The sequence below is a fragment of the Macrosteles quadrilineatus genome, unplaced genomic scaffold (assembly GCF_028750875.1).
Source record: "Macrosteles quadrilineatus isolate MER2022 unplaced genomic scaffold, UCM_ALF_1.0 Scaffold_2__2_contigs__length_208266976, whole genome shotgun sequence".
NCBI classification, from domain to species: Eukaryota; Metazoa; Arthropoda; class Insecta; order Hemiptera; family Cicadellidae; genus Macrosteles; species Macrosteles quadrilineatus.
The window spans coordinates 201113360-201140723 of record NW_026542595.1 but is presented as its reverse complement, the minus strand read 5'-3'; the positions used below and the strand labels follow the sequence as shown (position 1 = coordinate 201140723).

At 34.9% G+C, this 27364-nt stretch overlaps 2 protein-coding genes across 3 annotated transcripts in view; one reads left to right on the top strand and one right to left on the bottom strand.

The window, feature by feature from the left end:
• Positions 1 to 93: 93 nt before the first annotated feature.
• LOC128986741 (something about silencing protein 10-like) lies at positions 94 to 14248 on the top strand. Its single transcript, XM_054407248.1, has 11 exons — positions 94 to 303; positions 2205 to 2355; positions 4711 to 4903; positions 5645 to 5769; positions 6235 to 6388; positions 7424 to 7541; positions 8300 to 8444; positions 10696 to 10787; positions 11983 to 12122; positions 12912 to 13051; positions 14126 to 14248. The coding sequence occupies exons 1-11, from the start codon at positions 287 to 289 to the stop codon at positions 14213 to 14215; spliced, it is 1365 nt and encodes a 454-aa protein (XP_054263223.1). The 5' UTR covers positions 94 to 286; the 3' UTR covers positions 14216 to 14248.
• Positions 14249 to 16067: 1819 nt separating this feature from the next.
• LOC128988175 (gamma-aminobutyric acid type B receptor subunit 2-like) overlaps positions 16068 to 27364 on the bottom strand; it is a 279704-nt gene continuing 268407 nt past the window's right edge. For both annotated transcript variants that reach the window (XM_054409413.1, XM_054409414.1), the window contains 5 exons: positions 26915 to 27076; positions 26012 to 26115; positions 24658 to 24936; positions 23806 to 23977; positions 16068 to 16498 (listed from right to left, as the gene is read on the bottom strand). In XM_054409413.1, the coding sequence (XP_054265388.1) occupies positions 16385 to 16498; positions 23806 to 23977; positions 24658 to 24936; positions 26012 to 26115; positions 26915 to 27076 (831 nt within the window). In that variant the 3' untranslated portion in view covers positions 16068 to 16384. The remainder of the gene's footprint in view (positions 16499 to 23805; positions 23978 to 24657; positions 24937 to 26011; positions 26116 to 26914; positions 27077 to 27364) is intronic.

The following is a 27364-nucleotide window of genomic DNA, read 5'->3' as shown; positions in this document are numbered from 1 at the left end:
AGGAATAACGCCAACCAAGGGGGCTGACACTGATGAGTGACGTTGCTCTTTCTTATCCTTCTCTTCTTCTGTAAACAAACATATGGTGGTAGAGTAGGTTAGGTTTAGGATTAGGTTATGTTTGATTCTTCCTTTAAATTGTCTGTTTGTTTCTTCTTGGCCTGTATTTATTTTAATTGACGATTGAGTTTTGAGTCTTGTGCTTATGCTCTTGGTACATACACTTACCGTTCAGACCGATTTATTTTTGTGTAAGCACTGTAATTTTTGAAGGACACTTATAAATATGGTTAAACAATCGAGGTGAGAACTGGAGGGGTATCAATACGTATTATAGGCCTATGCTATAGGCTAGAATAAGTTAGGCTAGTTTAGCGTTACCGGTACTTCAGATCTTGTTCTAAGATTTTTGTTAGTAATATTTGGGGGTACACTTCCATACCTGTTGGCACAAACAACCGAATGAAAATATCGATCAATAGCCTATATCAAATTATTCGATAGCCTATATCGTTTGGTTAACTAACTAACCAAACAATATATCGGGGTACAGTTTCTTAACTGGGCTACGCTGATATCCATGGAAACTATCGAATTGAAAATATTGATTAATAATCGATATTTTTAAATACGGTATATCTATTATAAAATTTAACTAGGCCTATCATAACCTATCCTAACCAACAAAACTTGCTGATGGTGAAAAAATCGCATGAAAGTTTACTAATCGAATCGATAGTTTCAATCGATATTAGCATAGCCCAGTTAAGAAACTGTACCCATATATCAAATTAGGCTAAACAATCGAATGAACAGTAGGCCTACCTATTACTCATTTGGTTGTGAATGCCAACAGATATGGAAGTGTACCCATATTTGGCAAAGCTGAGCCATGATTATTCAAATTTACTCACAAATTAGGCCTAGTTATGAGATCGATGATCTTATTTCCTAACTTTCAGTAAAATTAGCCTAGGCCTAATTAGATAAATACTAGCGCTCCTGATGCTCGAATTCGAGCAATTGCTAAGTATTACAGGCATTATTTCAAAACTAATAACAGTCATAATTTCCGATGACTTAATAAAAGTCTACTCAAAGATAATGTTATCAATCACTCCACTCCAGCTAGGCCTATTGAAACTAAAAACTTACTCACTCTGAAAACGAACGTTCCTGTGTGTATAATGAACAGCTGTTATTATAATATAAATTATTCATCTGTGTAAGTAGGCTTAACAAAATCTTTCCTTCATAAGAAATAACTTACATTGGGATTTTGATGGCCTGTGGGGCAAAGCCCGAGGACTTTTATTGCAAGAATTGTTGAAAGGGGGATGTCTATACAAAAAATACTTAATTATTACCAGTACACCTCGTTTGTAAAAATCTGTCCATTATTAACGGAGGAGTAGTGTTTCGTAGAAATTGCCTTCACATATTAGGCTAAAGGTAGGCCTATAGACCTATAGGTAAGGATACCTATTCCTATTATTTGATGACGTCATCCTATCAGGTTTATGTAACTAGCCTACTATGTTATGCATCATGAAACTCACTTAAAAGCCCGATTTCTTAGCTGCCGAATAACTTAACTTACCGCTACGATTTTACGCTGCGGTGTTTGGCACTGACTCAATACATAGGATTGGGTGCGCAATAACATAGTTTTCCTAGCTGCCCAATTACGCAGCGGACTGTGGGGCAAGCAACTGCTCCAAATCAGTCAGTCCCACACTCCGCAGCAACATAGACACTCTTGTGAATTCATCTGTTGTTAGGATTCTTGTGTCTGTCTGTGGAGTTTGTCGTTACCGGTATCGTAGTTATTTGTATTCCACACTTATGTTCAGTCCAAACAATATCTGAGGTGGAAACAATTTATTGAGCTTAATGTTAATTAATTGTTCCGTATAGCCTACTATGGTAGCTACAGTGAAAATATAGGCTAATTTTACTATTATTTAAGGTACGGTAGGCCTACTATACCTTTACGTCCACAATTCAATATAGTATGGTCAAATCCACTTCATGTTTCGCCTATACATAGGCATTGTCAAGTGGTCCTTCAAGAATGTTTCGTTCAATGTAGACTCGTCAAGAACATTCAAATAAAAATACACATAAAAGATGACACATTGCACGATAAAACATTTAAAACAATATATATTTTATTGTAACTAATCATTCCCTATTACTTTTAGAAAGAAGAAACAAGATGCAGATTTAGACCTTGAAATTAATGAATATGAACCCTCTGAGTCGGATGATGAATATAATGACACTGAGAGGTTAATGTTAAAACAGGCTGCTAAAAGACGATCTAAACAAGCTGACGACAGTGATGAATCAGAGGTGAGTAACCCATGGTATTTCGTGAGTTTGTAAATTTTAAATCTTTTAGGGCCGGTTTCGGAGCTCGGGACTAACGCTATTCCTGGACTAAAATCCAGTTCAAACCAGTTTTTATTCTAGGACTAAAAAATCGGGTTTCGGAGCTCCAGGATTACGCTAGTCGACGACTAAGTCTATTCCGAGAGTTACATAGTCCCTGAATTACTCTCATGGGTTTCGGAGTCACAGGCTACTTAATCATCGAATTAAATGTTATTCGATCGGGTTTCGGAGCCAAATATATAGCCTAATCCACAACTGGGCAACAAAGACTAACTCGAGGAATAAATATGAGCAATTTTTAGTCCAGGTGGAGGGCAGGATTAAGGGGCGGACTAACTTAACTTTTGGCGTAAGTACTCAATTTGTGAAGTTTTATCTATATAAATGTCAAATTCTTAATCAACATAAAATTTACTGGCAATTTCATTCCTCTTGATATTTTTCCTTAAAATTTTATTTTTCTCTTAAGTAGGCCTATGCAAAATCATCTTTGAATGAAACCCGTTTATCTACAATTTATGCTCAAGACTATAATAGGCCAAACGGTCCCTAAAATTAATATTATAAGGTACTAAACGTAGATTTTAAAATAATAATATAACGAAGACAGAAAGAAAAACTTAACTGTATGAAAAAAATAATATAGGGCCTATCAAATCTAAATACGTATTTAATACGCGGTACATAATGTTACATATGGTTACATCCATTTAAATGGTCCATTTTAACGAGTTTTTGGGGACGTTGGTTTAACCGTTATTCGGACTGGCCTCGGCACTGAGGAGTCCGGATAGTAGTGTAATGCAGTATTTTACTAAGGAATACTTTTAACCAAAATTAACAGCATGCCTAACGAAAAAAGACTTCTGTATTAGTATTATTTTCAATTGAAACTCATATCTAGCATAATAATTTGGAATTCGGTTAAATAACAAATATTTCAGCCGTGAGCTAACTCGGATAACCTGGAGTCTCAGATAACCGGAGCTCAGATGATTGGAAGTTAACTGAAGTTGCTTGGACACCTACTTAATCTCTACTACATATTGTACTTCCAGATGAATTGTTAAAATACAAAACAATCAGAGAACACAAATACATTCTAAGCAGATAAATTATAACTATGCCTACTCTTAGAGCGTTAAACCAACAAATTGTTGTAGGCCCTAATAATGATAATTTTTTACGGTTGATTTGCATTCAAAGAATAATAAAATATTTCCCTTTATTTTTTGATTATCATACAGTAGGCTATTCATTTCAAAATAATTGTAAGACCTTAAATAGACAATTATTGGGGTTTGCATTAGGATTACAAAAAAAGTCGCAACCAATCTCTAATATCTCAAATGCCTACAGTTTTTAGATTCTCATAAAAAAATAACTTGGACAAAGTAAAGGCATAGGCTAACACATTTGACACCTTATTCTTCAATCGGGAAGTTTTTTTTATCAAACTTAACAGCAATAAATAAACCTTCAGGTTTTTTTTGTAAATGATGGTTCACATAACTGGGTTTTTTATTTCGGCATACGTTTTTGAACACGATAACTTCTTTTAGTTACCATCTTCAGTGAAACTCAAGGAATCATTATCCCAACTGATAAGTGATTAGAACCAGACTAGAGAGTAGACACTAATGTAGCTATGAGCGCTGACCGTGAACAACTTTGGCAGGTATCGTCTTAAATTCGTCTGTCCGCTGCCCCTACCACCACTCAAAAACTAAAATTCCCCGTGATTCCTACCTTAGTCCTAGAATAAGTAGTCCAGAAGTTGGCGAATAAAGTTAGTCGTCGAATAGACTAGTCTGCGGACTAGGGAGTTAGTTCGCGAGCTCTGAAACCCAATTTTTTATTCGATGACTAACTTTATTCACTGATTAAGTAACTCCAGGATTACGTATTCCCGAGCTCGGAAACCCGCCCTTATTCAATAAAAAATGGTTAGGTTTATTGATTAACTTACTATGCGGTCATCGTGGCCCACAGAAAACATGAAGGCTTAGTTAATGACGCACTTAGATTAAGTGTTGGTGTTCTACCAAAAACTCATTGCAGGCCCTAAGTTAGACCGATAGATTTTTTACTTGTTTTGTTGTTTGATTTTACTTGTGATTTTAAACGACCTGAGTGTCAAAATGTACAGTAAAAAAAAATATTGGACTTCTGATTATTATATTAGAATTACCATTTAGGCCTTCTCCTTAATCATAAAAACAATGTAAACCCCTCTTCACTCTAAGAACTCTTATGTGGTAAAGGTGTTCTAACGCTACTTCTATATAACATTGTTGTGTTTATTTCCTACAGGAAGAGGTTCTTGGTGTTCATGAGTCAGAAGATGAAGATGAAGATGATGTGGACGTGGGAGAGCCGCTGGGTGAAGAGATGGACAGTGATATCGAAGGCAAAGACGATGATGACCATCTACCTGACTCCAAGGCGTGGGGCAGCAAGAAGAAGAGTTATTACAACACCGACTATGTAGATCAGGACTATGGAGGTAGTATATAGAATTCTACACAGTGTTCTAGGAATGTAAAGCTAACTTATACATTTTGTGGCCTATATGTATAATTTCCATGATATTATGATTACAGTTTAAAATATGTAGGCTAATACGGTAATACAAATTAGGCTAGGCAAATATAATAACATTTTATCATGCTCGCGTATTGGTGCTATTTGCACATTTTGTGCACCGCCCTGCTGTCTCAAGTCATTGAAAACCACTGTTGGTTCACCTACAAAGTAAACAAATTGTGTTAGTCGTAAATAAACTCTTAAAATTACTAGAGATGAAATATTACCAAAATATAAATTTTGCATTTACAAAATGCCTTAAAGTAGGTATTGTAATTTTTTAATCAAATAAAATCAAATCAAAGCTTTATTTACCAATTGCATATAGAATAGTCAATGAAAGGTAGGCTGATATGTTGGTTAAACATTTGTCTTAAGAGTTCAATGGATGTACAAGTTAAAAGCAATAGAAGCAATGTTGAGCCATTGCATAAGACTTTTATGTTATAACTTAAATGTTAATCTCATATTGTATAGTTTTTTGGCCTAGCTTCAACAGGTTCATCGTGGTAGTTAGTAGTAATAAAACAAAACACAAATTATCCATGTCAAATGAAGCACACGGGTTTAACAGATAGTAGGTAGGAACGTATAAAGCAATAAAAAAAATAAAAATGTAGGCCCCTAAATACTTACCATCAAGTTGTCAATGCCTTTGTAGGATTTTCAAAAGCTGAAGAAGAGGAAGCTGCTTTATTAGAAGAACAAGAAGCACGAGCCATTCAGAATCGTCTGATTGCTGAGTTGGATGAAGCTGACGTTTCTCTTGGGATATTACCAGCAAAGGTGAGTTTGATTACAACACACACCACTTTTAAGTTTAGTAAATCAATGAAAATAATATTAAATGAAACAACACATATAGGCTAATATTTTGCCTTCATCGACTATTGTTTTAAGAAGTTATGGGACTGATTTGAAAATCAGTCAGTTCATCCTCTTTCACCGATATTTGTGGCTAATGTAAACATATATTGTTCAAATTTTTTTTTCTAAAATGTAAATATATGGTATTCTTGCTTGCTTTATTGATTAGTTCATCGATTGATAGATTGCTAAGATTGCAGATAGATAGCTAAACAACATTTAGATGAATTCCATTGAGCGAAACTGCATTCTGACCATACAATACTAATGATTTTCCCTCAAACAAGGCTTGTTCCAGCTACTACTACTTATGAGTCTACCTTTTGGGTTTGGGAATTAATTTAATCGAAATTGTTCATTTTGTAACTAAAAATTTTTTTGTAGAATTCTGAGGTAAACAAAAAAGGTGCAAGTTTTGAAGATGACGACTTCAGTGAGATAATAAAAACAGATGTAAGCAAGTTGAGCAAGAGAGAAAAGTTGGCACTTCTAGAAAAAGAGTCTCCAGAATTTTCAGGACTAGTATCTGATTTTAAAGGTAAGTGTTGGTTAACAGAACAAACATCAGTGATTTAAAAAAATAACTCATAGAGTCTATGGGCTCAAGAGATAGTTACACTTTCTCCCCCTCCCTCGGGCATTTTTCTTTTCTGTGCACCCCTAACAAACCCAAAAAACCTCTCAGGCTCAGACCTATTACTAAAGCGGGCCTGGATGTTTGATAAATGTGTGAAATAATTGTGGAACTATAAATATTATATACTTCTTGATATTTAGAAGTAGGCCTATCTCCTTAATGTGGTTGTATGTTATTTCCATAAAATTTTGAAACTATCCTATAGAATTTCCCAGATATTTGTCCTATTGAAACAAAATCCCTTGTAAGATTTATCTAAGAGAATAGAGATATAGAGAATAGATGTATTTTTTTTAGTGAGTCGGTGGCTCAGTCGGTAGCGTCGCGGACTTCGGGCCCAAGGCAGTAGTGTCGTGGGTTCGGATCCTGGTCACTGCCGATAACATTTTATCAGTACAGTTCACCTTTGTACTGTACCGGCTCACTCCTTGCTTTGCTGTAAATGATCCACGCACGGGCGCTTAGTCTATGTGGACGGGCAAATGCAAGGTTAAAAGAGGCCGCCAACCTCTTTAAAAAAAAAAGAGCATTTAATTTTATTTGAATGTTCTTATACATACCTACGTTAACAACCTTATTCACTGATGAAGTAAATAAGAAAAACTATGAAACAAGTTTTAAAGCTAATAGGCCTATTAGGAATACTATTTGGTGTTGTATTTAACGATTAATATTTTGCAACTCAAGACAGGTATGCTAGTGAATTTATTGGTGTAAATGTATTTTTTTCTTTGATTTGAGTTACCTAATTTAGTTTCCATGCACACTTACTATTAACATTAAGTTAGTTTTATTTTTTTTTAAAGTAAGTTGTGCCCTGAAATTTCGAATCTGGAACCTGTAAAACCTGGAACTGTCCTTGAATTGGGTTTTAATGGCTTGCTGGACTCTCTGAAAGGATAAGTGACTATATAATTATGTGAATATACATTTCAGAAAGAATGACTTATGCCAAAGACAATCTAGAGCCAATTTTGAATATGGTGGACTCAGGAGAAATTCCCCAATGTCAGGCAGTCAAGTTTATATCAACAAAGTACCACCTCATTCTGAAGTAAGTGGGTATACCAACTACTACTATTTAGAATTAGTACATTAGTAGTTTGTTGACTAATTCGATGTAATTTTTAAAAACCTTTCCCTTTTGTTAACTCTATGTACCCTGTATTTTACTTTACTTAAATACTTTAAATTGAAATGGCGACCAAATGACCATACAAAGGTAATTTTCAACAAAGTATGAATGGAGATGAGTGTAGGATGAGTGACGCGATCTTGTAGCCTACTTATTCCTTAGACAGGACTGTTAATCAATAGCCCATACAGCTAACTATTAACAGTTTAATAGTGGAATCCAAACCACATATTGGCCTCGTAATTTACAAATTGGTCTAATTATCAGGATGGTACTGCGGATAGTCATAGTACTCACGAGTGCGGATGTTAATTCACACCAGGGAGTATCGCATCCACAGATCATGCCTATGAATATCCACAATTCTTATTTATTTACAACTAAGTATAACGATAATAAATTTTTTTTGAGTAACTGGTATCAACAAGTATGGTATTTACTAAGTACCTGTGAAGTGTGTGAAGTTACTAAGTATCTGTGAAAAGAGTGTATTGATTACTTTTCATAACTGTAGGTAGTTTCTTCTGGTAATTTTTCCCTGGTGTTACTTTGTTTCCTATGGCTTACCTTCTAGTGAATATATTGTTACAATCAACTTGTTATTTACAGTTATTTCTATTTCACTATAATTTTGTTTCATATTCTTGTGAACGTACTGTAATAACCTATAATTACAGTTACTGCACGAATATTGCATTTTATCTGCTGCTGAAAAGCAAGAGATCCCGGGTGAAAACTCATCCTGTGATCAAAAGATTGGTCCAGTTTCGTAAACTTCTAGATGAAATGGACCCAATAGATGAGGAAATAATACAGCCTCAGGTATGTCAGTCTTCAATTTTTTTCAATTTATTTATAAATTAGTTAGGTCATGGCTAAAGAAATTTTTACCGATCCAGTGAATACATTAAAATGATTTGGATCTTGATAGGTACTATCATTTGTCATGGAGGGGTTTTCAGTTGAGAAAATCAGGTAATGCCAGGGTAAAAAGGAGTTCTCCACAGAGGAAGGTTTTTACAAGGACCAACAACAAACCGTGGCCAGGAAACTCGGTGGTGTTAGTAGTAAAGGGTGCGGTAGAAAGAACTCCTCTATTAGGAAAGCTAATAAAAACAAAACCAAGTAGGCCTACAAGATATGACATTTTTATTGCTATTAACCAAAAACACACATTATGCCATTTAAAAAAATATAAAATTATAGTCCTGCTTTAAATAAAATGTCGTTTTAATAATCGATAATGTAAAATTATCGTGTTTTAAATAAAATGACATTTAAATGGCGGCCTCCAGTGTTAACACATTGGTTCAAACGTTCCCGGTAGTTGTCCATTACCTTTCGGGTCATGTCGGGTGAGATGGCTGCAACTTCATGCCTTATTCTTTCCTTGAAGGCTTCCAAACTTTGAGGGCGATGTTCGTATATCTTAGACTTTAGATAGCGTTGAGTGGCTATAGGCGATCCGCCATTTTGAATGAACTGCTCCACCACAAACGCGCGATGCTGCCCTGACCAAGCCGTACACTGAAACGGCACGTACGCATCTATTCAAGGACACAACCCCCACCACTCTACCTCACCGCTGCTCGCTACCGCTAGCCTTAGAAATCGGGGAGTTCTGTCTGCCGCACCCTTTATTAAAACACCTGGTGTTGGAAGTATTGAAACACCTCGTCACACTTTTATTTAACTGTTACCAAAAATTGTTATACATAAAAATTATTATAATAGATCCAATATAATTCACTCATTGCCATGAGGTTTTATGGTTTGATGACTTTGAGACAAACTTACAATCGAAAAATTGTATCATAGTCGTAGAAGGATAAGGTGTTATAAGAATATAAAACAGTTAAGGGAGCATAAAATATCTTTAAATTCATCCAATACATCTTTTCAAAACACATATTAGTTGATCGTGGATTGCAGCGCACTTGTAATGGAGTTGAGTTGAATTTTACCATCCCCGTGTTGTTCTGGCTGCCACAACACGTCCAATGGTGGAAGGACGCCCCGGATGTTTTTTAAGCTATCTCAGGTCTTCTGTTAGTTGAAGAATGCTCAAGGTGTTTAGGCTGCTTAGATAATTGGTTGAGGGGAGGACGCCCGGGGTGTTTTTAGGCTTCTCAGGTCATTTGTTAAGGGAAGGTGCTTTTCAAAACAGTCAAAACAGCTGCTTTTTACTGTTATCAAAAGTGAAAACAAAATTGGCAGTTGTTATGAGAGGTTATATTTACATGTCAATTATTTTTGTTTTGTAAATTAGTTTTCTTTTTCAATGTTGCAAATTGACAAAAGATTTAGTTCATCACACGGGTAAAAAGTGCTTTTCAGCCCTCACTAATTTTCCTTGAAACCCCATTGGAAGTTTTAGCTTGGATTGAAGAAAAGTCACTTTTAACATTTATCTACACCCTAGTGATGAAATATACTACAGTAGACTCCTTCTTATCCGGACACCTTTTAACCGGACAATTTTTATCAGCATATTGGTTTAAGCGGACTAGATCGGCAGGAAGTGGGCGGAACTGAAACGACTGTTCTCGTGGGAATGATTTGAGGCCAGTGACCACATGTCGAAATACAATGTTCTCCTAAATTTAAGTGAAATACGCTCATGTATTTAAATGGTCTGTTTTAACGAGTTTTTGGGGACGTCGGTTTAACCGGAAAACCAGTTATCCGGACTTGCCTCGGTCCCGAGGAGTCGGGATATGAGGGAGTCTACTGTGTTAACTATTACCTACTCTTTTACAGAATTGTTCACATTACCTTTTTTCTTTCTGAGTTAGGGTGCATTTGAATCTAAGGTAATCGAAGTAACCAAAGTGGTAGCCAGGGCTGGAGCTGTTTGTGGTGCTAGCTCCGCAACAGGAGCTATTGGAGCGGCTCTACTACCTAAGCTACTAAAGCACACCTCTAACTACCACAATAAACACGGCTAACTTTTGACTCACACCTGAAGGATGTTTTCTATTGCCCCTTCAACCATTCCTTCTACTGCTACTTGTTTATTAACTTGAGTAGTGAAATAAATAAAAAAAATAACTTTATTCCTTTGTTTTCTCAGGTTAAAGAAATACTCAAAATCAAAAGAAAAGGAAAGGAGTTGAACATCATCCATTCCCCGGTCCAACCTCCTCCTGTTATTACAGGGAACAGGTAATACATGTGATCATTGTTGATTGTTTAATAGTTTTGTGATTTTACAACTAGGCCTACTGACTATAACATGTCTTAAAACTCTTAACCCTTTCAGTGCTATGCAACGATATATCGTTGTTTTTATTTTATCTCTAAGGGATTAACAATTAATTAATTTAATTATCTATGAGGAATTAACACCCTGTAAAGCCCCGTTTCCATTGTCGAATCATGCTGGTTCGTGAACTTATTCAAGTTTATTCCGCATTACACCTTTAATCCAAATTTAAGGTTGCCCAGTATAACCCAGTACCGGCCCAGTATAACCTAGTACTGGCCCAGGATAACCCAGTACCGGTCCAGTATAACCCCGTACCGGCCCAGTATACCCACAGAAAACATACTACTATAACCCAGAATGCCAACCGCATGGTCATAAGTCATAAGTCATAAGTCATAAGTTCTTTATTCCAAAAATAACAAAAAAATGGTAAAAAGCATTAAGTGTTTTGAGAGAGCTTTGCCTGTCAATTTGTAGGCAGCGCCACCAGCGTTGCTATGCTGAGTGCATGGCAACGCTGGTGGCACTACCTACCAATTGACAGGCAAAGCTCTCTCAAAACACTTAATGCTTTTTACCATGCGGTTGGCATTCTGGGTTATAGTAGTATGTTTTCTGTGGTATAACCCAGTACCAGCCCAGTATAACCCAGTACCGGCCCAGTATAACCCAGTACCGGCCCAGTATAACCCAGTACCGGCCCAGAATATCCCAGTACTGGCCCAGTATAACCCAGTACCGGCCCAGTATAACCCAGTACCGGCCCAGAATATCCCAGTACTGGCCCAGGATAACCCAGTACTGGCCCAGTTACAGTTCGGATTGGGCGAATCTTTTAGGTAAGTGGTTGTTAGTGTAGGCCTATCCTATGAACATGCAGGTCACTAATAGCCATTTTGCTACCTTTTGTTAAAATTACCTTCCTCTCTATATCCCTTGGAGATTTTAAAAAACAACGATATATTGGTATGAAAAGGTTTAAAAGTCTTCCATGATTTTTCCCCATGTAAAAGCAGTCCCACATCATAATATTATTTAATTTCATTCATTTCCAAGACTAGTAATAAAATGTTTTTACTACATTCATCTACTTTGTGAAAAACACATAATTTGAGAATATCACTACCACTACATTATTAAATAACATTTTAGGGCGGAGAGGAGAAGAAAACTTCAACTTCTCAAGGAAGAGGAGGATAGTAGAAACGCTAAAAAACCTAAAATTGAAAGTTTTGAAGACATTCAGCTTCATGAAAACGAGCCAGAGAGTGAAGAAGAAGAAGAAGGAGATGGTATGTATCTCTTATTGTACAATCATTATGATGTTCTATGGAGAAATATAGCAGTAAATGTTTTGAATATTTTAGGTTACCTATCTGAATTACCTAACTATCTAAGATAAATTTTTTCAACATTGATATATTATGTGTATGTACATGTTGATGTTTTTTCTCAGCTTGGAGCCAAGGAAAATAAGTTAGGCCATAAACTCATTTTGAGAAATACTTGTGTTTCATGTAAAAATTTAAATCTAAAATATACAAAAAGAAGATCTACCCTTCACAAACAAAAATCCACGGGCCTAACCAATTAGGTCCAACTTTTCTTATACTGATTAGTAATCAGTGATTACTAGGTCATCTTGATTCATAGTCGGACACTTAGGCAATATAAACAATACAATCTATTGTCCACATTTAGGTGTAAGTTATCTCTTTGAACATATTTAACATTTTGTAATTAACATTCCAAAAATGTATGTGCAGACTTATTTAGTAAGTTAAAGAGTTCCCTGGTACACAATAATAGGCCTACGTGGTGTTGATTCAGCCATATTTCTCTGATGGTAGACCATACATGAATGTCCAATGTCTGTTTGAGCGCTCATCCAACTTTTGGTACAACAAATCGCTAAGTCTGATTAAAGTAATTGTCTGTGAAGTCAACTAAATGTTTGTGTACAGGTGGTTGTACTAATGAATTAGAAAAGTTGATCAATTACAAAATAAACAGTCATGGTCATAAATAAAACTGTGAAACAAAACTCATAGAATAATACTTAATTGGCATTACCATTTTAGAAGACACCGAGAAAAGAGGAATCACCTATGAAATTGCTAAGAACAAAGGTCTCACTCCAAAGCGAAAGAAAGAAAACAGGAATCCACGTGTCAAAAATAAAAATAAATTCCGCAAAGCAACAGTTAGAAGGAAGGGTCAAGTAAGAATGATTGATTTATTAAACTAGCATTATTATTGTGGCATTATAATCTAAAACAACTTTATGTGATCAAATTTATGTTTCCTTGTTTATACATTAATTTTGATTAATTAGTTCTTAGTTCAGTTAGTTCTTAAAGTAAACTCAGATTCCTTTCTTTTGCCCCTGGTAGTTCAGGTGTATTTGTAAAAACAATAAAAATAAAAATATACAGTGGAACCTTGATAAGAAGACCCTAGATATCAAGTCACCCTTGATAAAGATGGTCATTTTCAAATCCCCTTAGATTTATTTTACTCCTAATCACATTTTATGACAAACCTCAATAAAATTCAACCTTGATAAAAAGTCTTATTTTACAATCCCCATGAGAGTCTTGTAATCATGGTTCTACTGTATTGTGAAACCGAAATCAAAATCGATCACCACATACCATCTTTTTTGTATATTTACCGTCTTGTGAGTAACAGTATAAGCGTAAATATATGTTTTAAGTGTTATAAGACGTATCTTGTATTCACTTTCCGTAAACAATTATAAAAACATAAATATACTAAGGGGAAGCCAAGTGGCAGATTAATAATTTGTTTAGAGCGTGGTGTTAGAGTTCAGCTAGTTTAGTAGTTTACCAAAAAAATATAGAGTATAAGATTATAAAAGTAAAAAATAAAGTATAAAAGCCTATGAGGACATAACTCTGACAGAGATTTCTTATTTTTGTCTTAGTAGGCTTATAGAACTTCTTTAGAGTCAGAGTCGGCTGATGGGGAATTTCAGTTAACGTTAAAAATTTTATAATCCTTGTTAAACAACTTCCCGTAACACTATAACACAGTGCATTGTCATACAGTTGCTAAGGAAATAATTTATATATTTGAAAGTGTTGAAACACAGCCTTAATAAAGTATGTGAAATCATGAGTTTCTGTGATCAGCGCATCATTTGCCCCTCTCCTGTCGTTCATCTGCATAAAATGTTATGAGCTTCCATTATATTAGAGATCAAGTTGAGAAGCATCGAATACGCTAATTTATTAATATGAAAGATTGTTTAATTAAATTGGTATTTTTTTAGGTCCGTGGAGTCTACAAAGAGATCAAGCGCTACGATGGAGAACCTTTTGGTATCAAGGCGAGCGTCAGCAAGAGCGTAAAGTTGAAGTAGTAAGTTTCAATAAATGGTTGATTTGGTGTAAAATCTAGTTTTTGGTCTGCCTCTTACAATCCATACTAAAGTATACAGTCTATAAAATATGAAACAACTGTTGGTAGTATTTCTTTTAAAATAATGTATTTGAAGAATCATTCTATAGATTTTGCTAACACTTCAAGTTCATTTCATTTTCTTTTTCATGATCTAGTAATGTAATCAATCGACCTTTCAGTTTTGTACAATTAACTTCTTTAAAGGGTTAATTTATGTTTGTAAACTTCTCTTTTTTGTGAGATGTGGGAAATATGATAAATATAGTTAATTACTCACTAAATAAACCATGAAGTCCAAATAGCTTAAATTTTGGTATATTTTTTAAGACAGAAACCATTAGTAACACACTTGACATTATTTTTTCCTCGTTAACATTCAACAACAGATTTTGATTGGTACAGCAGGATTTTGTGAAACTAATCCTGTCTGGTTTTTGAGCTGTCATTTGACTCTAATAACATGTATGTGAAAATCAAGATGCTTCAATGGTAACAAAACTTTTCTCCTAGGGATAGGCCTTACCAGCCTATTATATTCAAGTCAGGTGTGATATTTGAATAGGATTAAGTTTTATCAAACAGCAGCGCATCATGGTCACTTAATGCACGGGACAAGACTTGCTTATTACTCAGATGCAGAAAAGTCTGTTGCAATATTGTCTAAACATGCTTAATACCGTTGTGTGTATGGTTACATTTTTACAGTAGAGATTAAGAGATTTAGGCATAATAAAGTCTAAAACAGGCTCTCAAAATCTGACACATTACAGTTAAAGTCACCTCCAACTATTAACATACGTTTGATCCTCTATTTACTATGGACCAATATAATTTGTTCAAGGGTGTATTCAATAAAAGTACATATGATCTCCATCAGGAAATGACAACAAGAAGAATAATGTTCCTTTTAACATTAAGTTAACAAACTCATGATGTAATTCTGGGAAGAAGTTGTTTTTAAAAGTATGGGTGTAACATCATAACAAGTTTATTTTTAAAAGGACAGTGGTACCACCTGTATGCGATTGCTCCTACAGAAAGCAGTTACAAATTTACATCTGGTTATTTTCTTAAAATCAATAAAGGTCAATTCACACACATTAGTTATGGCAGTCACAGTAAAAAAGTCTAAAAGATTTTCTATTGCGCTATCTACACTCAACCGGCGTAGGTCTATCTAGTCGCTCTGCTGGCGTCCGTCATCAATTTCAGATTTCTTTCCCCCTATATTTTCGGATTGTTTGAACACCTGACGTACGTTTTTGAGATTTAGGAAAAAAGGATTTTTGTTATTTATGATTGTGTCTATCTATATTTTTAGTACTGTTTGTAACAATGAACAAGATGGACGATAAATACTATTTTGATAGAAAATTGTGTTAAAAAAAATTAATTCTCGACAGTAACATGACTGTAAATACAGTGACCGAAGACTGACTGAAATCAACTGTCGGACAGTTGAACCATCTGAAATAAGTAATCCAAGTTTTTTTTATTTTTATTTTTATCTACAATATTATACCAGAAAGATTTAAGAAGAATGTTTAGTCAGGGGATCAATCAGTCAACAAGTCGACTGGTCCCATAAAAGAGACACTTTGCTAAGGAAAGTAAGAAAGGTACACTTGTGGTGCCTTGTCTCTTGCGTTCAAATCTTTGATGATCAACCTAGTGGACAAGACAAGTTGTATTTGGTGGACAAAAAGGTGGCAACATGAAACAGATCCTTGCATGGTAAAGAGTAACATTTATTTTCAAAAATACAATTGTGAAAAATGTATTGTAAATTTTTGTGAACATTGGATATCCACTGTAAACCTATCTTACATTACAACTTATAAATACATCTAAGGGTCATCCAAAAGTAATGAAAAACTGAGTACAAATTTGAAACAGTTTTGTATGATATACAAAACCAGTATTACATTCCAGGGATTTAGATTTTAATTTTCACTATAATATTTAAAAGATTAAGAATTTTTTTTCTATTTAAGTTTTTTTTCCGATAATGTGTATCAATATAGAAAATTTACATACCTCAAAAGCTAGACATCTTCATTATGTTATTTGATTCCAGATATATTTCACATTAGGCGTTCCTTTAGATAAAAGTATATTTACAAGATAGCTACTGGCAAATTTTAAAACTACCAAGTGATGAGATGGACAATCTTCTGTGGGTGGGAGGGGGTTTGGGCCACTGTGTCCTGTTGTTTGATGTTGGAAACACTGTGCTAGTGGCCTGTAATAGAAAAAATATCTGCTTGTAGATAAATTATTTTGTTAAAAAAACTATGCTACCCTATAACCTATAAAGCAGTAGTGACTGGTGATCATAGGTGGTAGGCGGGCTCTGCATATTTTAACATAAAGGAAAATCTACAATTAATCACATTTGTCAAAGAATTGAAATAATTTAAAGTTTGTATTTGTAATACAAACACAAATACAATACATGTTCCCCACGGGCTTCACCCCGTTTGACTAAATCAGTATTAATAAAACTATTGATTGGTTAAGTTAAGCTGAAATAAACAAAACAGAATACAGAAATACAAACAAATAACCACACCTTATTATAAAGGTAATACATTGAAAGAATAATATACAAATAAGTACAGCTGAGGTATTTTTAACATTAGGTAGGCTATATGGACAGTTCCCTTTGAAAGTAATTACGACCTTAAAAGGGCAATTAATGAAATAATGGATAGTTTTGCGCAAAGTTTCTTGTATACAAACATTTTAAGTATATGGTTTATGGGGGTGTTACTTGTAGTTTTCTCAAAAGTTCATGGGTACTTTGGGATTTATATATGGATTTGTAGATCAGTACGACATTTCATTATTTTTGGATTTATATGTGGATTGTTTTCAAGGCTGCTTTTGTATTTAACTTAATAAAAATGACTGCAAATGAGTCTGTCCTGAAAATAACACTAACAAAATAATGGTTATAGGCTATTCTATAAAATATCTAAGGTAATAAGGAATAGAAAGCCATTCCTCAGCGCTGTTCTGTTGTTCTGCCATAAGACTGCATGTATAAGGATTGGGTCATTTGGGTCGACCACGTCCTCCTTGCTATGCAAGCAACGATCAAAAATAAGTCATTACTGGATTGAATTATCTAACTACTTGATATATTTATATTGTTTTAAGTACTGTCTAAAATAATTTAACTGCTTAATAAAAAAAATTAATTTATGTAGGGGGTGTGGCGCTCGAGAGTCCCTCAGGGCTAGCCGCCACTGCTATAAAGTATTTGCAGAATCCGCAGTTCCTTCATGATAAAATTTAAGAAATGGAGTAATTATCAGTGATAATTTAATTTTGTAACCACTCTGTTTTTGCCCTGTAATAGAGGAAAATTTTATCAGAGCTTGTTGATAATTTGATGTTGAAACCACTCTGTTGGTGCCCTGTAATAGATAAAAGCAGAGGAGATAGTAGACTGTTTGATGTTGGAACACTGTTCTAGTGACCTGTAATAGAGAAAAATATCAGAGCTTGTTAATGGTTTGACGTTGGAAACATTGTTGAGGCCCTGTAATATAGAAAAGTGGAAGAGATAGTATAGTGTTTGATGTTCGAAACACTGTTCTAGGGACCTTTAATGGAGAAAATCATAAGAGGTTATTGGCTGTTTGACGTTACAGGTTACAGGTTGTATTACAGAGCCCTGTAATAGAGAAAACTAAGTGGTTGACTTATTTATTTTGTTAACACTGTGTTAGTTGTCTGTATTGGAAAAATTTGATGTTATTAAGGGTTTGATGTTGTGGCCAGTAATAGAGAACAGCATCAGAGCTAGTTGACTTTTTGATGCTGGAAACACTGTAACAAGAGAAAAACTTAAGCAAGTTTGTGTTTTATGAGCATATGGATTTTAGTAGTGCAGGGTACCTGACTTGTTATAGTGCATAAATGTAAGAAATTGTGTCTAACTTTCCTCCTAAATTGTACAATTTGGCAATTGGAAAACTTTATAGATTTATAATCAAGCTGTTCATGGTCCTTAATATTGATTTGAATGATATAAAAGTTCCTGTGTAACAGAAGCCTTGTTCCCTACAGTCAAAGTGGGCTTCCTTGCACTGATTGTAATACAGAAAGCTGCTAATTGCTGCATTTACTTACTTTGCCGCATACTTATTACTTTATCACAGTTTTTTTTTTTTGCACACCAGTATTCCAGCCTAACAACACAAACCAGTGTGCTTTTATTATGCATGTAATCCATGTACACTTGGAGATTGATTGGCAACACTTTAAGATATTAGGACTACAATCAGCTGGTCCTTAAAAAAACTTTCTTAGGTACTAATCCATATGGTATCTCTAGGAGTTTTTTTCAGTTTTTTGGAAATTTGGATTTTTAATGCTATTTTCCCATAAGATACAAGGGAAAAGTCAAATTTTCTCAATAACGTCCTGAACGATTTTGATAGAAATTTAGCATGCTATAATCCTTCTAATTCTAGACAAAACAGTACAACTCCCATTCCGGTTAAAATTACGGTAAAAATATTTCTGTAACTTACGTTATTTTCCCATTAAAAATCCCATAAATCAGATTTTTGAAAAAACCGGTTTTGATTGAAATTTGTTATGGTCTTCATAATTCTAAACAAAACAGTGCAATCACCCATTGCTTTAAAACTAAAGATATTGTAATATTTCCCCATAAAAACCCACGAAAAACTGAAATATGGATTACAAAAGCTAGTTCTGATATGGTTATAATTCAACAAAATAGTGCAACCCCCCATTAGTGTACAAATTACGATTCAAAAGCTTTTGTGATTTCACCTATAAATATCATAGTTAGTTACTCTCATCGCTTACTCATGATAAAGGTTGTTGACAAGCTAATGAGAGAAAGTAAGTGTACATATTGCTGGTACTATTCATTTTATAATACTTTTATTCATAAGGAAAAACATAGAGCAGATGAATATATCATGGTAAAAGCAAAGGCATACTTACTATCATTTGTCTTTTGTTACTCTTGATTGCATTATTTATAATTTGAACTGTTTATAACCAAAATTTCCAAAATAAAAATAAAAATACAGGGTGTAAGGTTTACATACAATAACTTCCATGAAAATAAATTGCATTTTTTTAGTAGATGACAGTTTAACAAGAACCAATGTAAGTAACATCACAATATAGGATTTCGTTTTAAAAACCCTTTACAATTTGGCAACTCCTTATTACAATAAGTTTAAGTTTAAGAAAACAACACAACTCTTAGTACGGTAACATTCAATTTCTAAAGTGATCTATGTTTTTAAGATATTCACATTTATATTTTTCAAACATTTATATTGCTCAATGAGTAAAAAAGTCATTTATAATCTTACTAAGGGCTAGACAGTCTCATTTATTTGGCACAAACTACTCATTAGGTTTTAGGAATGTTAAGCCAACCTGTGTATACTTTTGTACTCAAACTAAGAAACTGACAAGGAATTCATACTAGATTTGGAGTGCAATCAATGACAGTTTAAAATTGTTCGTAAAAGTTCTTTTGGTGTATGGACACATTTTGGGGGGTGGAGAAGCTCTTAACTTTTAGAAGCTTTAATCGTTTGAAAATGATTCTATGGAAAAGTTTTTAGTTAAATGTTTTTACCTGTAACTGGGCTAAAATTATTAATATAGCTTAGCTTTGTTAGTGTTTTTTTTTTTATTTCAAGATTTTACTAAATTTTTGGTGGTTGTTAATCCAAACAATGCCTTAACAACTAGAATTTGTATTGGATAAAATTTAAACTAAAGTGGTATTTGGTTGCAATATAAAGTTTATAGTTTTTTTTAGTTTTATAATAGTTAATTATATACTTTTACTAAAAAACTTGTTGATGTGATACATCATCAACATGTTACACCATCATAAATATTGAGAAGTTTTTAAATAACCAACATCTTAAAATGTACTCAAGATGTGCGTAGATTGATTTACTGATTTAATTCCTAACTATGCCTATAACGTTTAATATTCTATTTGCTCATCACACAAAAGTTCAATAACTTACTACAATTAGATGATTGTCATCTTGTTATCAAATAGTTTGTCAAGAGTAGGCTATTAAAATTTGTAATACCTAAAATTTGACATGTGTTAGCACAATTTATTTTTGATTTTTCACAACTCGATAGTATTATTACCATCTATTCGTAAGATAAACATACTCTACAAATATTTGCCAAAGGCAGTAACACAATAAGGTTTTATAAAAAATACATCTTGTAACAAAAATAAAACTTCACAATGTCAATGAAAACATTTTCTAAAATATATTATTAGGAAGAGGCCTGTGCTTCTGATGAAACATGAGGGTTTGATCGAGAAATATCCTCCATATTACTACTCGCGTCTTCCAACGACCGACACTTTGTGCGCCGGGAAGACTCAAAGTTCTTCGGTTGGATTTGGTTTTTAGAAAAACTGGAGTCTATCTTGAACCTGTCTTCTAAAGCGTCCAAACTGCAAGTAGGCACTATCCTGTGAGGAAACCTCGGCGACCCCCTGACTTTCAGTACAGGTTGTGAATTTTGGTGCGTAATCGAAAACGACACCCTGTGAGATAAAGATTGCGACGACCTAGCGTGGGTTTGTGGAGAATCCTCGTCACTGTCGTCTTTAAACATCCTACTTATCCTTCTGGACACCTCGTCATCGTCTCGTTTGATACAGTATCTACTCGTGTTGGAAGAGTCTAGGCTACCGGAGCGACTTTTGTTGCTAGGCACCAGACCGGCTATGTAGCCCATGTGGGTTTTCAATGCCGCTGCTATCCCCCCTGTACCTGTTCCCCCGTAGGACACTGAAGATGTTTTCCTACTAGAGGTTCCTCGAGGTCCTAACATGTTCAAGAGTTTCCCGAACACAGTAAGTTTTCCCGAGTCTTCCTCTAGCTGAGGTGAGGAAGGACCAGCCTCCTCTAGTCTCGGCTCGGAGCTGAAGGTGACTCCGTGAGCCAGTACGCAATGTTCAGCGCTTGGCCAGCTTGCTCTGGGGATGACAGGTGGCAGCACTGATAACAGCAACATCGGCAGCGTCCCACTCACTGAGGTCGGAGGCAGAGGACCGCGTGGTAACGGCAGATCCTCCTGGAAAGTTTGTGTTTGTTAGTGTTACAAGTATTTATGTTTAAACTTAAATTTCATCAAATATTGAATTGTATTAATTGTTTGGAACATTTTTTGGTACTGTTTACACTAAGTAATAAATGAAAAAGTACATATTAATTTCAAAGTAAAGTTATGTGGTAGCCTATTGAAAGCATGGAGCTACTAAACATTGGCCGTCAACATTGACGATGAATTAACTCACAGAAATTCATCAAAATAATGTTGTTTCTCGTCAAAAGATATAAATAAAATTCCAATGTTTAGTCATTCCAACATTAATGACTAATGAACACCTCAACACAAAAAAACAACGTGTGTTGGAGAGAAAATCCAACTTATCACAATTTTTAAAGATGTTTCATATGCCAAAAACTTCTTTTAGTCATTTTACAAACAATTCATCCGTAGTAAAACTCACAACTATCCATTCTATTATAAACTTGTCGTAAAAAAATCAGTATCATTCCTCATGCTGCAAAAAAAATTATGTTTAAAAATTAAACACCAACGATACACTACAAATACTGACATAACCCAAGCTTTCATGCAACATTCCACAAGTAAGGTTGTGTAAGACAAATGAGTCATTCTACTAATCACAGGAAATGAACGTTAAAGGAAAATTATGAAAGAGCGCAAACCTCGTGCTTGGTGCAAGTGACGTTCTTTGTGTTGAAGAAGTGACAATTAGTCTTTGCAGTGATAATGTGTGGTTGTAAAGTGAAACAATATCTTTAAGATAATTTTACTATGATCCAAGAATGTTGTTTTATGAGTGATCTCTTTATTATATAAATGTTAAGAAATGAGACCACACATTCTGTCATTTATGCCTTAAAGCTTAAAAACTAGCTGCTTTGGCGATTGAAAAGTCAAAGTAGATTTACTAGATGTTTATAGTTTGTTTGAACAGACATTTATTTTGCTAATAAACTATTTTATGACTATTTTATTATCTATGTCAAGGTGTTTTGCTCTTTTGGTAAGGTTACTTCACTAGTTATTACTTTGCTTATGAGTTTTTCTCATGAATTAAACTTTGAGTTCATTATTGTGTGTAGTTGTTAATACCCGAGCCTCATTTTATATTTTATCACAGTTTTGGAAATTTAAATTTTAGTTTTTATTTCAAAAATATAGATTTTTTTCATTTAAATCTTTTATAAATTAATCTCAATTAATTATAGTTTTGCTGTTTCTAAACTAAATGTGCAACAAAAATCCTCCATCTTTTCAATATTCTAGTCTAAAAAAATTGTATTCACACTCTTTCCACCTCATTCAAGTAACACAGACCTTACTTACTTTGTTGTGTTGTGTGCTTCGTGTGTGTGGTGTTTGTCTTCTCGACATCCGCAACGTTTAAACTTACAAAATATGAATGTAGGGTGCCAATGCACAGCAGAGATAAAAATATAGCATTAAAGCATATTAAAAAGCAAGTTATATGCAAATAATAAAAACTTTACACATTCGTTCTATTATAATTGAAAAAATATGCTTAATAAGAAGAAAAATAAAACACAAAGATTACCCTTAAAGCTCAGCTCTGAAGCAAAAGGCAGCGGAACAACATGATAGTACAATACAGCCAACATGTACATGGCAAAACATTAACATGCATATTACATTTAATTGATCATAACGCACTATGATTATACATTTAAAAATATGTTTTGCGGTGTTGAGCTCAGTTTATGTCTACATCCACCATAATTAATGAGAAAATTAAATAAACTAATGAATGGTTTTAATTTGTTAGTAAACAACTATCAACAACTTTGAGTAGCTAGAACTTAACCACTGATCCCATTCGAAAGCACTTTTTCTGGGTAATATTTTGAGATAAAAATGTTGATAAAATTATCAAATTTTAAAAGAAAATAGATTGACAACCTATTTTATCCTTGCGTTTGTTCGGCCACATGGGCTTCAATCCCTTATTCTTCAAATGTATCAAACAAAGCCAAGGGTGAGACATGTAAAAATGTTGTTAGTTGCGCTACCAAATGATCAACCTACTCATCTAACGCGACTTATCTTACAGTCGGAATTAACTATGCTAGTCTTCCAACTCTTCAATTCAAATTCTTGAAATCTCGTTTGCGAAACTTGAAAATTTTTACATTTTGGAAAGTTACTTTGTAAATCTTTTGTTGTGTAAGTGAAAGAAGAATGGTGTGTCATACTTGTTCTTGTGTCTTAAATTTTCATCAGCCAACTGTGTGATAGGACTTTCTTGAATTTAAATTAAGTGAATTAATATTTTATGTGTTGGAAAACATATTTAAAACTTTCAACCCAAACACGAGTATAAGTTTTCTCCTTAGTAAAGTATTCCACAAGTCTGTTAACACATGTATACTCTGAACTTTTGAACAGTATGATAACTTTATCATAGTTTACCTTGCGTGAGACGACTGATGAGTGAGAGCTAGATGCAGCCAGTGAAGTATCGCTGGTCAAGGCCTTCTCCAGTTTGGCAATCTCGTTGTCGAGAACTGTTAACTCTCTCCGGTACACTCTGTTCTGTACTTCCACACGGTAGTAGACCTCTCGTCTGTCGTCTATGAGGAATCTGAGGGTGGAACGAAACATGAACATGTGGAAGAGTGATTGGCATTGGTTTTAGATGTTATCATTTTACATTTTTTATTTTTATTATGTTATATTATACAGAATATAGCGGTAGTAATACGATGATCAATGGTCTATACAAATTTGCTTTTGTACTCCTTTTTTTACGGTTAATAAGAAGAACACTCACAGAATAAAGAAAGGTGTGGAGTGTTTTTATGGTGATTGTTGACTGCAACAAGCAAATAATCTAAGTTTTAGAACCGATTCCAAAATATTTTATGAAAATATAAATATTCCAAACAAAGTATCTAGGGACCAGAGGCCTCCGGGTTCAGCATTATTACTTCAATAAAATCTATTATTAATTGGTGGGATTTGAATCCATGACCTCATGGACCAAAATTACACACTCTACCACTAGACCAGATCACTCTCCACCAAATAGATACCCTACTAGTAAACAATAGTCATAAAAAACTAATTAAGTACTTGGGAAAACTATTTAGAAAGAGTAATTAATTCAATTTGCTTTTTGCATTTCCCATTCACTGTTCTTTAACAAACTGATAGAAATCAATCATAAATTTAAAATTCAGATGAGAAAAATTATCGTTTAAAACATTTTTACCATTTCAACCTAGAATCAAATCAATTTTCATTCATAAACCTAATAACTACCTCCTGGTGTTGCACTCTATCTTCAGCCCCATGCTGTGGGTGACAGGGTCGACGGTGGCGTCCCTGTGGTGTAGAATGGCGTGTATCTTGGGTAGGAACAGGAGACACAGCGAGGTTGTCGTGGAGGCGAGGATCAGGAGAGTGATGGTAACAAAGGCGAGAGTCGCTCTCTCAGAGATAAGGTTGGCCAACACAACCACCAGCGCCGACGTGATCACAACACTGTACACGCTTAGACCGATGTACTGCGAGTCATTGAGCGCTGGGATCTTGACATGCCTGGGAACATAAAGTTGTCTTAGTAGTGCCACAGGGAAGTAAGAAACAGAGGATACATTCAATGGTCCACTTAGGTAAGTGGTGTGTAGCCTGTAGCGCAGGTCGCTGGTGTCCAGAGAAAATCTTTTCGTCGTCAAAACAGGTGGAACAGCGATACTTAATAAAATGTTGCAAAAAACTGGGTGATACCCTAGCATAAATGATTCTTAAGATTCAGCAAGCCTTCGGAGAAGATGTAACACAGACAAAAGAGCGGTACAACTGATTCAAAGATTGCCGCACTTCGGTGGACCGTGAATCTTGTTCTTGGAGACCAACAGCAAGTCGAAACAATGAAGTTATCTATCCAGTTCGAGTTGTAGTGATGGACCTGTTACTGTTACTGTGAACTAGCTACAGGAAGTTGCCATCAGAGTATTGGTTCAGTTCATTTCATTTTTAACAGAAGATTAGGCTGTGTGCAGAGTCGCTGCAAAATTTTTCCCAAAGCACTTGACTGATGGACAAAAGGAATTGGCTTGAAGTTGCTCAAGACATGATGGAATGTATTCAGAATGACCCAAACTTTCTAAAAACAATTATAACTTGTGAGTTTTGATGAGTCATGGGTGTACGGGTATGATCTTGAAACTACGGCGCAGTCTTCTCAGTGGAAACAATCGAAGCAAAATCAAAGCCATGCTGCATGTTTGTTTTTACTGTAATGGAGTAGTCTAGAGTATGCATTCCTAAGGGACAAAACATTACTCAAGAGTACTAGCTACTTAGAAGATGTACTCCACTTTGTAGAAGATGTACTTCTACATGTGCGATGCAGTGCGTCTCAAGCGTCCCAATTAATGGGCCACGATGAACTTTCAAATTTCAAATTCATGTTTCATGCTTATTTTTGAGCCTATTTTAATTTATAAAGAGATTCTGAACATCTACAGGAAAATAGCTTTCATTTTGTACCAACCGTGAGTAATTTGTTCCAGTTCCAGTTGTATGGCCAGGCTAGCTGTCATAAGTTTTGCAAAAGTTTTTTATATATAAGATAATCTAAACTCAAACTTTTAACTTTTCTGAATCTTACCTTGTCTCCCAAGCCATATAGACTCCCACTATCAACAGTAGACCCTTGTAAGCGTACAGAGCTCCGAGCCAGCTGTGAGTGAACTGCGACCCGCATACTTCGACCTGTAGAGAACATGTTACTGGAGAGAACATATTTACCTAGCTTGCTACAGTTTTATCATAGTCATTGGGGTAAAATAAGATGAGGATCACTTTAGGTGTTTCGTTTAAGATTTTAAGAAGCCAAACAAACTGGCTAAGGGCACAGAAAACGTACTACTATAACCCAGAATGCCAACCGCATGGTAAAAAGCTTTAAGTGTTTTGAGAGAGCTTTGCCTGTCAATCCGTAGGCAGCGCCACCAGCGTTGCTATGCTATTGCATGGCAACACTGGTGGCGCTGCCTACGGATTGACAGGCAAAGCTCTCTCAAACCGCTTAATGCTTTTTACCATGCGGTTGGCATTCTGGGTTATAGTAGTACGTTTTCTGTGCTAAGGACAATAAGGAACAAATGTACAAAAGGGTTCCAGAGAGTTTCTGGGCACCCTGTATATTTTTAAATTTAGTAGGACTTGAATTACTGATAAATATGAAGAAAAGGAATAATTATTATAAGCAATTAATTGCATTTCTTGGACTCCTCAAGTAACAAATATGATAAAATAAACTGTTCAACCAGTCCACGATTTCTTGTTCTAAACAAAATTTTTCAATAGTCTATTTCAGCCCAAACCCAAATATGGCAAAAGTATCTCCAGGAGCTGTGGAATACCTGACAAACCTCTTAGATAAACCAAATCCTTTCTCAACATGACAAGTTTAGTTCTGCCAAACATTTTACGAAACAGTGTATTCAATACCCGGTTGCACACATTTAGAGTACCATAATTTAGTTTGTTGTTGGTGGTAACACTGTACCTGAGGTTGGTAGACGACGCTGCGGTCTATGGAGCTGATCTCCAGGGTGAGATTTCTAAGTTGTCTTTGCATTGGGTCTACAGCGACCCACAATGTGACTATCAGTCCGTCTATTACGAGCAGAACACATATCAGGGAGATCAGCTGGGTGTCTTGAAGGAGCTGTCAAGCATATAAAACAATCAGCGTTTTTTGTTAAAGAGGTTTCGAGGTTTGACGGCCCAATTTATCCTTGCATTGCCCGTCCACATAGACCTGTTTGTGAAACTTATCCAGCAAAGTATGACAAAGCAAATTAGGATGAGGATGTATTGGAATTGCCACTATTGTTACTATTTCCAACTACAGTACCTCAAAATAAAGAAATGAAGCATCTTTAGCATAAGATTACTTGATATTGGATCCTCAGGAATGAGCTGTCTTATAGTGTTTTGTGCTCTTTTTAAGTAA

Coding starts and splice junctions, on each gene's coding strand:
- LOC128986741 (XM_054407248.1), top strand. Junction 2,356..4,710: donor ACGACAGTGATGAATCAGAG/GTGAGTAACCCA, acceptor TATTTCCTACAG/GAAGAGGTTCTTGGTGTTCA. Junction 6,389..7,423: donor ACTAGTATCTGATTTTAAAG/GTAAGTGTTGGT, acceptor TATACATTTCAG/AAAGAATGACTTATGCCAAA.